Raw genomic sequence first — 12,299 nt, forward strand, 5'->3', positions numbered from 1 at the left:
AGGCAGGAGACGAGGAGTGCGCAGYACTTCGCGCTGGAGTTCCGGACCTTGGCCGCTGGAGCGGGGTGGAACGACAGGGCCCTAATGGACCACTACCGGTGTAGCCTCCGGGAGGACGTCCGCAGGGAGCTAGCTTGTCGGGACGCCGCCCTCTCACTCGACGAGCTCATAGACATGTCAATACGACTGGGTTTTGGCCAGGTGGCGGCTGCCATTACCTCACTGCTGAAGGGGGGGCCGGCGCGGTTACGGTGGTCCGCGGAGGCGAACAGAGCCTTTTGTCGTCTGAAGTCACTGTTTACCGACGCTCCCGTGTTGGCTCATCCGGACCCCTCTTTGGCGTTCATAGTGGAGGTGGACGCGTCCGAGGCTGGGGTTGGAGCCGTGCTATCACAGCGCTCAGGCACGCCACCGAAGCTCAGCCCCTGCGCGTTCTTTTCAAGGAAGCTCGGTCCGGTGGAGCGAAACTATGACATGGGGAACCGGGAGTTGTTAGCTGTGGTCAAAGCTCTGAAGGTGTGGAGACACTGGCTTGAGGGGGCTAAGCACCCTTTCCTCATCTGGACTGACCACCYTAATCTGGAGTATATCCGGGCAGTGAGGAGACTGAATCCTCGTCAGGCAAGGTGGGCCATGTTTTTTACCAGATTTAGGTTCACCATCTCCTATAGACCAGGTTCCCTTAACACTAAGGCCGACGCGCTGTTCTGTCTCTATGACACCGAGGAGCGGTCCATCGACCCTACTCCCATCCTTCCAGCTTRGTGTCTGGTGGCACCGGTGGTATGGGAGGTGGACGCGTACATCGAGTGGGCGTTACGGTTGGAACCTGCGCCCCCACAGTGTCCAGCGGGTCTTCAGTACGTGCCGCTTGGTGTTCGTGACCAATTGATTCGATGGGCCCTTAAGCTACCCTCTTCGGGTCATCCAGGTATTAAGAGGACAGTGCGGGGTCTTAGGGGGAGGTACTGGTGGCCCACGTTGGTAAAGGACGTGAGGTTTTATGTTTCCTCCTGTTCGGTGTGCGCTCAGAGTAAGGCTCCTAGACACCTGCCTAGGGGGAAGTTACTGCCCCTCCCCGTTCCACAACGGCCGTGGTCGCATCTGTCGGTGGATTTTCTCACCGACCTTCCCCCGTCTCAGGGGAACACTACGATCCTGGTCGTTGTGGATCGGTTTTCTAAGTCCTGCCGTCTCCTCCCGTTGCCKGGTCTCCCTACGGCCCTACAGACTGCGGAGGCCCTGTTTACCCACGTCTTCCGGCACTACGGGGTGCCTGAGGACATCGTTTCTGATCMGGGTCTCCAGTTCACGTCCCGAGTTTGGAGGGCGTTTATGGAGCGTCTGGGGTTCTCGGTCAGCCTGACCTCGGGTTTCCACCCTGAGAGTAATGGGCAGGTGGAGAGAGTGAACCAGGATTTGGGTAGGTTTCTGCAGGATGTGCGGGCTTATTTTCTGTTCTGTGTGTAGATGGTTGCGTTTGTTATTTTGTTGGACTGTTTTTGTGTCCTGTTTTGGGTAGGTCAGTATTTGTCGCCTATAGTTATTTGGCGTGACCTTGTTCTGTCCGGAATAAATTAAGAAAACCCAAAATCCTCTGCTCTCTGCGCCTGTCTCCGCACCCACCACTCCTAGCTCCGTGACAGTGTGAGGTACAGAGATASTGTAGTCATTTTAAAATCATGTTAAACAATATTATTGCACACAGAGTGAGTACATGCAACTTATTATGTGACTTGATAAGCACATTTTTATTCCTGAACTTATTTAAGCTTGCAATAACAAAAGGGTTGAATACTGATTGACTCGAATACATTTTTATTTATTTATTTGTAAACATTTCTAAAAACATAACTCCACTTTGACATTGTGGGGTATTGTGTGTAGATGAGTGACACACAATCTCAATTTAATACATTTTAAATTCAGGCTGTAACACAACAAAATGTGGAAAAAGTCAAGGGGTGTGAATACTTCCTGAAGGCTCTGAATGTGTTCTTCTGCTTAACACGAGACACTACTAATGTCCCAAATAGCCCCTATCCCATATGTAGTGCGCCATTTTGTGGACCCATAGGAATGCAGACACTATCTGCTCTCAGATGGAACTCATGTGTTTGAGTTCGAGGCCTGTGATGTGACTGAGGCCTGCACCATAGATTATGGACAGGAAATAAACGATAACTCATGAAGACAGTATGAGCTATGAGCTTGTAGCAGTATTTCCGTCACCAGGCATCACCCTGGGAATGACTTCACTGTCACTACGGTTTAACAAGAAAGCTCTCCACTCTCTGTCTCTGTCTCTCCCTTCACTCCACCGTCTCCTTACACCACATAAACCCTTCACTGTCCGTCTCCTCACATTCTTCATCTACACCTTTCTCAATATCAGTCCAAATTGAAATGACAAGTGTTTCTGATTCCTTGTGAATGGTAAGAAATTGGTAGCAGGCAGAATAATCACAATCGTATTACTACTAATTCCTCTCCAATGGGCTGACAGGCAGGTCGGGAGCAGGTTCCTTACGGCCTTATGAGCGTGCGTGCGTGCACGTGTGTGTTTGTGTGGGTGCYTGTGTWWGTGTGTGGCATATGAAATATATGGAATGAGATTCTGATGCAATTACTTTATTGTGTAATCAGCCTCAGACAGCAAGGCAAATAATATCATTTATAATTTTGTTTTATACAAATTAGATTCCCCAATAATCTGATATCACTACTTACTGTTCTTATCAAATCACTGATATAAGATAGAGGGAATGATTCAGCATAGTAAAGCCACTGAATTCTGAAAGTAATTGAATCACCAAAACAAAAACGTTGTAACTCCAGAATGCTCCATACAGTACGTCAGGGTTCCCCAATAGGTGACCCACGGGGGAAAAATGTGTGCCTTTTTCAAAAAAAATATACAATTGAAGTCAGAAGTTTACATACACTCAATTAGTATTTGGTAGCATTGCCTTTAAATTGTTTAACTTGGGTTAAACGTTTTGGGTAGCCTTCCACAAGCTTCCCACAATAAGTTGGGTGAATTTTGGCCCATTCCTCCTGACAGAGCTGGTGTAACTGAGTCAGYTTTGTAGGCCTCCTTGCTCACACACGCTTTTTCAGTTCTGCCCACAAATATTCTATAGGATTGAGGTCAGGGCTTTGTGATGGCCACTCCAATACCTTGACTTTGTTGTCCTTAAGCCATGTTGCCACAACTTTGGAAGTATGCTTGGGGTCATTGTCCATTTAGAAGACCCATTTGTGACCAAGCTTTAACTTCCTGACTGATGTCTTGAGATGTTGCTTCAATATATCCACATAATTTCCCCCCCTCATGATGCCATCTATTTTGTGAAGTGCACCAGCCCCTCCTGCAGCAAAGCACCCCCACAACATGATTCTGCCACCCCCGTGCTTCACGCTTGGGATGGTGTTCTTCGGTTTGCAAGCCTCCCCCTTTTTCGTCCAAACATAATGATGGTCATTATGGCCAAACAGTTCTATTTTTGTTTCATCAGACCAGAGGACATTTCTCCAAAAAGTACAATCTTTGTTCCCATGTGCAGTTGCAAACCGTAGTCTGGCTTTTTTATGGCGGTTTTGGAGCAGTGGCTTCTTCCTTGCTGAGCGGCCTTTCAGGTTATGTCGATATAGGACTCGTTTTACTGTGGAGATAGATTATTTTGTACCTGTTTCCTCCAGCATCTTCACAAGGTCCTTTGCTGTTGTTCTGGGATTGATTTGCACTTTTCGCACCAAAGTACGTTCATCTCTAAGAGACAGAACGCGTCTCCTTCCTGAGCGGTATGATGGCTGCGTGGTCTCATACTTGCGTACTATTGTTTGTACAGATGAAGGTGGTACCTTCAGGCATTTGGAAATTGCTCCCAAGGATGAACCAGACTTGTGGAGGTCTACATTTTCTTCTGAAGTCTTGGCTGATTTCTTTTGATTTTCCCATGATGTCTGAAGCTGGAGACTCATATCTCCCTCACTAACTTTAAGCACCAGCTGTCAGAGCAGCTCACTGCACCTGTACATAGCCCATCTGTAAATAGCCCATCCAACTACCTCATCCCCCATACTGTTATTTATTTTATTTACTTTGCTCCTTTGTACTCCATTATCTCTACTTGCACACTCATCTTCTGCACATCTATCACTCCAGTGTTTAATTGCTATATTGTAATTATTTCACAACTATGGCCTATTTATTGCCTCACCTCCCTTATCCTCCCTCATTTGTACACACTGCATATAGACCTTTTCCATTGTATTATTGACTGCATGTTTGTTTATACCATGTGTAACTCTGTGTTTGTTGTTTGTGTCGCACTGCATTGCTTTATCTTGGCCAGGTCGCAGTTGTAAATGAGAAATAATAATAATAATAAATAAAGGTGAAATATATATATTTTTAAAATGTTAAGCAAAAAGGCACTGAGTTTGAAGGTAGGCCTTGAAATACATCCACAGATACACCTCCTATTGACTCAAATGATGTCAATTAGCCTATCAGAAGCTTCTAAAGCCATGACATAATTTTCTGGAATTTTCCAAGCTGTTTAAAGGCACTTAGTGTATGTAAACGTCTGACCCACTGGAATTGTGATACAATTATAAGTGAAATAATCTGTCTGTAAACAATTGTTGGGAAAATTACTTGTGTCCTGCACAAAGTTGATGTCCTAATCGACTTGCCAAAACGATAGTTTGCTAACAAGATATTTGTGGAGTGGTTGAAAAACGAGTTTTAACGACTCCAACCTAAGTGTATGTAAACTTCTGACTTCAACTGTACATTTAATATTTTCCTTTTTTCTAAGTGATTTTAATTTGGGAAATCTGTTACCAAGTATTCCCATGCATAAATAGTTCAAATGTTTAGGGTCGGAGGGCGTCGGTCCGCGGGACCCCAAACCGTTTCAAATGAAGCATGCATCGGTAAGAAGACCAATTAAAATGTTTTTTTTCTCATATATTTTTTTTATGGCTCATTCAGAAAATACCTATAATCTTTCCTGACTGAATCGATTCGTCCTTCAGCCTATCAAACTTTATGCATGTAACTGCATATGACATTGTCATAACAACTGTGTGCAGAGTGTGGGAGACGCAGCTGCTCYCGCCAACGAGAGGCAGGTCTACCCTATCCTTGATCTAATACTGGTAGGCTACATCTACGTGCCACCTTCAGCATTCAGATGTTTGTAAAATGGCTTTCGCAATGATAAATCATAGGCTTTATTAATTGAGGGACAACCAAAGTAGTGTAGGCTACCTGAGTGAACACAACTCACATCTTGCTGATTGCACATTTAATTGCTGATTGGGGCTTTCGATTGGCAGATTCAATATGCTAAATATTTTTGGTAGTTCTGCTTTTTAAACAGTCATTTGGTCATTTTTACATTAACAGGGTCATGGTGTACTTTCATAAAAAGAACCGCAATCATTTTTGCCAGATGCACTGGTCAGAATGAGAGAAGAGAGCAGCTCTTGTCCTTCAAATTACAAACAATCAAAACCATTCGCTTTTGAGACGGCTTTGAAATCCAAAGCTGTGTTATATCACTTGGCTGTGAATGTAATAGCTAATTTCTAAAGATAAATATTGACATATAACTAGCTCAATATATGTTCATCTGCTACATGACAAGTTAATCAGTGGTTAATGAGGACTTCAGATAAAAAGTGGGGGGACAAAAACAAATTGCCCCCCCCTAATCTGATAGTGGTAGATGCTTAGTCTACCCTATGGCTCACCTCACCCCTCACCTCACCTCACCTCACCTCACCCACACACACACAACACACACACACACACACACACACACACACACACACACACACACACACACACACACACACACACACACACACACACACAACACACACACACACACACACACACACACACACACAACACACACAGTGCCACTCAGCTCAGACAGATCCAGCACCTGAGCTCCACCACCATCAGATATTCATTCAGAATGGAAAATGAACGTGTTCATGCAACAACTGTCAGTGCATTGAATCATATCGCATTGAACCGAATCTCATCGATTCGTTCCACTAATCATATCGTACCAAATCGTTTTAAACTAGAAGTATCATTCCTGTATCGTGTGGGAGCCCATGTATCTAGATATTGTGCTGGTAAGGAGAGATAAACATCCCTAATACACAGAGAGGTATATGTGATCGTATCACAAMGTAATCAAGGTTTGAAATTATTCTGTCAAATACTACATCTGCTTGGGCTTCTTGAGGTCAGTCTGCAGTGTACAAATTATGTATTAATATCTCCCGGCCCCCTAACCATCCGCTCAAGAAAAAATCGGCCCGTGGCTGAATGTAATTAGAGACCCCTGCAGTAGGTGATATATTGTAATGTTAACTTCTCTAAAACATGCTGGATAAACAAAACATGGCTTCAAGCCCTTGGGCTGAGCCAGACTGTCTGTAGACAAGGTGAAAACTGGAAGAATGAGACAGGAAGTATGAGAAAGAAATACATCTCCTCCTCAGCAGTCATTTCATAGAAAACTACTAGAGTCTATTTGTGAGCATCGCTCAATGACAACAACAACAAAACAGTAGGTGTGTGTAGTACCAGCCCTCTCAGACGACGGAGAGTAGTGGAGCTCATTCAGTCTGTAATTCACAGCGATATGGTGAAGATTGATCATCAGCCAGATGTCTGWGGTGCTCTCCCTCCCAGATCCCCAGGTGTGTTTGTGTGTTTGTGTGTGTGTGCGTGCGTGCGTCTGGGGAGCCTGTTTACCACTGTGACAATGATGTCAAGCAGCTGGTTCAGTCGTGGCTCTCTACCATTTGTTCTCTACGACCTCCACCCATTCTAACTGCAGACCTCCATATAAACCTGTCAGATGTGGTTAGCTATGGTCTGGCAGGAAACTCATCCAACAGAGGCAACCTACTCTCCTCCTCTCATCCTCTCCTCCCCCTCCTCTGCTCCTCCCCTCCCCCTTCTATTCTACCTTACCCCTCTCTGCTAAATATGCTGGGTTGGTGCAGCGTCCCTGAGGACCTGCTGTGACAGTAAGGTGGGAGGTAGAAGGAAGGAGGGAGTCCTCCTTGGCATGTGTACAAAGGGGTCTGACTCTGGGTTTAATATACAGTGTCTCTGCCAGATGTTCATATTTCAACAGGGCTCCCTCCAGACCGGACAGGTAAACTAGCATAGCATAACAGCTACCTGTGAAATCCCCTCTCAGTTTTGATATTACCAAGAGGACACCTGTATACAGACACAATGTGTGTGTATATGTGTGTGTGCGTCCGTGCGTGTGCCAGCGTACATATATGAAAACACATGTCCTTCTTATSGTGTAAATACTCACATATTCCCCATATGTGTCCTGTGCTACGGGTGGTGGTGGTCTGTACCCCGCGGATAGGGGAGCCCCTCGTGCTCTTGGTGCTGGCACGCCCCTCCCTCGGGCGGATGGTACCCGGCTGGGGGGTGCCCCTCTCGGTGCTGCTCCACGGGGGACGGCTGCGTGGGGAGGGGGCACACCTCCTCGACTCCTACCACAGGACAAGCAGGGTACAATTGTAGGCTTCGTCTCAAATGGCACCCTATTCCCTATATAGTGCAATGTTTTTGACCACAGCCCTATGGCTTAAGTGGACCAAGAGACTGTCACCAAGATACCTATGCAATTCAGACATATACTGAATTAAACAATCACATTATTGTTAGTGAATATGTGGTTTATGTATCTGACTTACTGTAAACCTCACTGCCTAAAGGTKTTTTTTCTTATCTCACTCATATTAGGCATGCTACATGCTAATTACTGTCTAATTTAAAATAGATCCAATTATATTCCCTCTCAGAGCAACACAAACATCTCTTTATCTAATTGAGAAAGCTTTCACAAGCACAAGCAACAAACATACTCTGCATTTCATTTGAGAGTCTAAGAGCCACGCAACACGCATGCTATGACATATTCTAATGGAAATGACTATTTGAGTATTATTTGACGTTTTCTGGGGAGTTACATCTTAAAGAGAGTACAGCAGGACAGTTACATACAAAAATGTATTCGAATTTCAATAGTTCTCAACTTTGTATTGTGTATCGTTTGGGCCYGATAGTGTATTTTCCCCCCATTGGTATTACAAAGCAGAGTTTTGAATTGAATGTACTAAAACGCAGACACTTATGTATGCTCTGTAATTTTGTCATTCATTTTAGTTATGGTAATAAGTGAATTGAAGGAATTTCAGGCTGTGGGAATGAGTCCTAGTCTAAGAATACTCTCCCATTTGGAATAGCATCTCTGGAATGGGGTCTATGTATCTGTCTATGAAAATCAGGATATTGCTTCATGTGTTCATCAACATCACACTAACCCCTACCCCACACCAAACACAAAAGTGAATACATACACCAACACACATGAATGAATGCACACACACACACCCACACACCCACACACCCAGGTTGGCAGTAGGTACCTGATGGGTCCTGGGGCAGGTGTCCCTCTACCCCGTGCTGCAGGTAGTTTGCCCCTCACCGCTGGCACCTTGGCATCCTCTGAGCCACCATTCAGGTACGTTAGCTCCTGCAGCTGCGCCTGTCGGATCTCATCATTGTAATCCTGCACACACACCCACACACACCCTTTTAATTACAGCGTATTAAATTACGTCCTTTATCTCCGGGGTTCAAATCCTGTGGGGATCTATTATGTATCTTTACCGGTGCTTGCCAACCGGTGGGTGTGTGTGTTGGTGTGTGTTGTGTGTGTGTGTGTGTGTGTGTGTGTTGTGTGTGTTGGTGTGGTGTGTGTGTGTGTGTGTGTGTGTGTGGTGTGTGTGTGTGTGTGTGTGTGTGTGTGGTGTGTGTGTTGTGTGGTGTGTGTGTGTGTGTGTGTGTGTGTGTGTGTGTGTGTGTTGTGTTGCCGTGACCGTGCTCCTCCAGGCAGAGCAACACACTCTGATCCCCGTTGATAAACCCAGAGAACCCATTTGTTTTTTTAATCGTCACACCATAGTCATCTCTGTGTGTGTGTGTGTCTTTATCGTCGAACACCGTCGTCTTCGCTGTCAAGTGAACGTAGCAATTAATATGGAAATCAGCGTTTAATCATACTGCCATGGAGACGATTGTCTTCTGTCTCCTCCGTATCAACACATCACTGTTATTTTGTGAGGGAAATTAAGACGTAATTAATGACCGGAAATAATCAATATGGCTCAGAATGAGACTGGAAAGATCACACATAATAGCATGGGATGTAGAGTCCTACTATCCTTCCATTGCATGGGATGTGAGATTACTTCCTTCCTAATGCATGGGATGTAGAGTTCCTACTATCCTTCCTAATAGCATAGGAATGTAGAGATCCTACTATTCTTCCATAATAGCATGGGATTGTGAGAGATCCTACTGTCCTTCCATAATAGCATGGGATGTAGAGATCCTACTGTCTTCCATAATAGCATGGATGGAGAGATCCTACTATCCTTCCATATATAGCATGGGATGTAGAGATCCTACTGTCCTTCCATAATAGCATTGGGATGTAGAGTTCCTACTATTCTTCCATAATAGCATGGGATGTAGAGATCCTACTATCCTTCCATAATAGCATGGATGTAGTGTCTACTATTCTTCGAGATCAATAGTCCTCTCTTCCTATGGCTGAGGTGTAGAGATCTACTATCCTTCCATAATAGCATGGGATGTAGAGATCCTACTCTTCTCATAATAGCATGGGATGTAGAGATTCGCTGACTATCCTTCATAGATCAATAGTGTGAGATCTAGCGATCTCACTCATCCTTCCATAATAGCATGGGTATAGAGATCCTCTACTTTCCATAATGCATGGGATTGAGGTCCTCTTCTTCCATAATGCATGGGATGTAGAGATCCTACTATCCTTCCATAATAGCATGGGATGTAGAGATCCTACTATCCTCCTTATAGCATGGGATATAGAGATCCTACTATCCTCTCATAATAGCATGGGATTAGAGATCCTCTATCCTTCCATAATAGCATGGGATTATAGATCCTCCTGTCCTTCCATAATGCATGGGATGTAGAGATCCTACTGTCTTCCATAAATAGCATGGGATGGAGAGATCCTACTATCCTTCCATAATAGCATGGGATGTAGAGTTCGCTTCTTCCATTCCGTCTAATGCATGGATGTAGGTCCTCTTCTTGCATATAGATGGGATGTAGAGATCCTACTATCCTTCCTAATAGCATGGGATGTAGAGGATCTACTATTCCTGTCCATTCATAGCATGGGATGTAGAGATCCTGCTTCCTTCCATCATAGCAGGGATGTAGGAGCTCCTACTATCCTTCCATAATGGATGGATGATAGAGATCCTACTATCCTTCAAAAATAGCATGGGATGTAGAGTTTACTATTCTTCATAGTCATTGGATATCAGTCGTCCAGATTAATGCTGAAGGTAATCGCGGTTGATGTATGGGAGTTCCAGAGAGGGTTAGGCTGTGCTGAGTGCTTCCWGTCTGACTATGTTACTCTGATATTCAGCTTAGTCAGCTATCCCCATGACTTGCCTTCCCTCACAGGGGCGTGCATCCAATCAGACAACCCAGAGTCTGTTACTGATTCAGCTGCTTCAGCCGGCTGACTGGTTGTGACTGGACTGGACCAGACTAGACTTCTGCCACTTATTACTATGGTATAACCTTAATTATAAACTGGGTGGTTCGAGCTCTGAATGCAGATCGGCTGAAAGCCGAAGTATATGAGACCGTATACCACATGTATGACAAAACCATTTTTTTTACTGTTATCATTATGTTGGTAACCAGTTTATAATAGCAATAAGGCACCTCTGGAGTTTGTGGCTAAGGTTGGGTTGCGTCGTGCCTAAGGACAGCCCTTAGCCGCGGTATATTGGCCATATACCACACCCCCTCGTGCCTTATTGCTTAAGGATACGATGGGTATGACAAAACATTCATTTTTACTGCTCTAATTACGTTGGTAATCAGTTTAAAATAGCAATAAGGGCAGTATCCAGCCTCTCCTCGCTGCGTCGTGCCTAAGAACAGCCACAAGCCATGGTATGTTGGCCATTTACCACACCTCCTCGGGCCTTATTGCTTAACTGTACTATTTGGGTGTTCAGTGTGGACACAGGCACATAGTCTAGACATATGTTGGACAAAAGACGCAGAGTAGCCAATGTTAAATCACTAGCTAGCTGTTCTATTTTGTTCATATGTTGTAAGAGAACAGGGTAAGAGTAATGAGTGTGTAGGTGTCAGTACGCACTGGTATGAGGAACTTCTTGATCTCCTCCAGTGCGTGACCCATCCTGTTGTAGGCCTCTGCAGGGGGAGCGAACACTTCTATGAGGACATGGAGGTCCTCGTTCAGGTGCTGATATTTGGCCTCTCCGCTCTTCCGTAGTTCTTCCTCCTGGTGGAACAAAAATCKATTAAGTATATTAATAAAGCCCTCTTTACACCAGAAGTTGTCACAAAGTGTTATAACTCGGTCTATTATAATGTCACCTCAGTTACTCCTCACAGTTTATATCATCCACACAGGATCAGCAAGACTGATCCAGCTAATCTGTTTGGCTGGAWTATTGAATTTAATTAGGACTGTCAGAGTTAATCAGTTAACTCGAATTTAAGTGCACACATTTTTTAAATTGTGATGAATCGCATTGTCTGAAAGCATTCAAAATACACTGTAAACATCCAAATAAATATACTGTATATAGCTAAAAACAACTATGCTAACCGTTACTTTGGACAAAAACAACACATCAATATTATTGTATGCTTTTTGTATAAATAAATCTTAAATTATAGCTCAATTTGAGCAAATTCTGAACTTGTGGTTAATGGCGATTAAACACAGCAAATCCTGTGATTAACTTTACATTTTTTATTGTTTGACAACCACAATATTGATTAGACCTCTAATGCCACAAAGGAGTGCAGCATTGTTTACTGTACATGTAATACATACTACATGTAATACATACTACAGTATGGTGTAAATAGGTGATATAGGCCAACATAGATCCCAATGGGCTATCTCATCCAGACAGAAACAGGCCAGTATGTTAATTGAAGGGCCAAACCCTAAGTAAAACTACAGCACAGACAACAATATGAGGTTTATAGACACCCCAGTTTCCTCATCTGAACAAAACCCTGCTCTTCTCTAGTGATGTTCCTCTACTCTGCTAGCTACTGAGAACTTCCTTCTCCACTGGAATCATGCAACACACACACACACACACACACA

The 12,299-nt window shown here is 44.2% G+C and overlaps 1 protein-coding gene across 2 annotated transcripts in view; it reads right to left on the reverse strand.

Annotated features, from left to right (window-relative positions):
• Positions 1–12,299, reverse strand: part of khdrbs3 (KH domain containing, RNA binding, signal transduction associated 3) — a 248,543-nt gene that overhangs the window by 42,472 nt on the left and 193,772 nt on the right. For both annotated transcript variants that reach the window (XM_023975210.2, XM_023975209.2), the window contains exons 4-6: positions 11,310–11,456; positions 8,497–8,639; positions 7,371–7,557 (exon numbers count right to left, since the gene is read on the reverse strand). In XM_023975210.2, the coding sequence (XP_023830978.2) occupies positions 7,371–7,557; positions 8,497–8,639; positions 11,310–11,456 (477 nt within the window). The remainder of the gene's footprint in view (positions 1–7,370; positions 7,558–8,496; positions 8,640–11,309; positions 11,457–12,299) is intronic.

This window comes from Salvelinus sp. IW2-2015, linkage group LG30, assembly GCF_002910315.2.
Source record: "Salvelinus sp. IW2-2015 linkage group LG30, ASM291031v2, whole genome shotgun sequence".
In the NCBI taxonomy this organism is placed as follows: Eukaryota; Metazoa; Chordata; class Actinopteri; order Salmoniformes; family Salmonidae; genus Salvelinus; species Salvelinus sp. IW2-2015.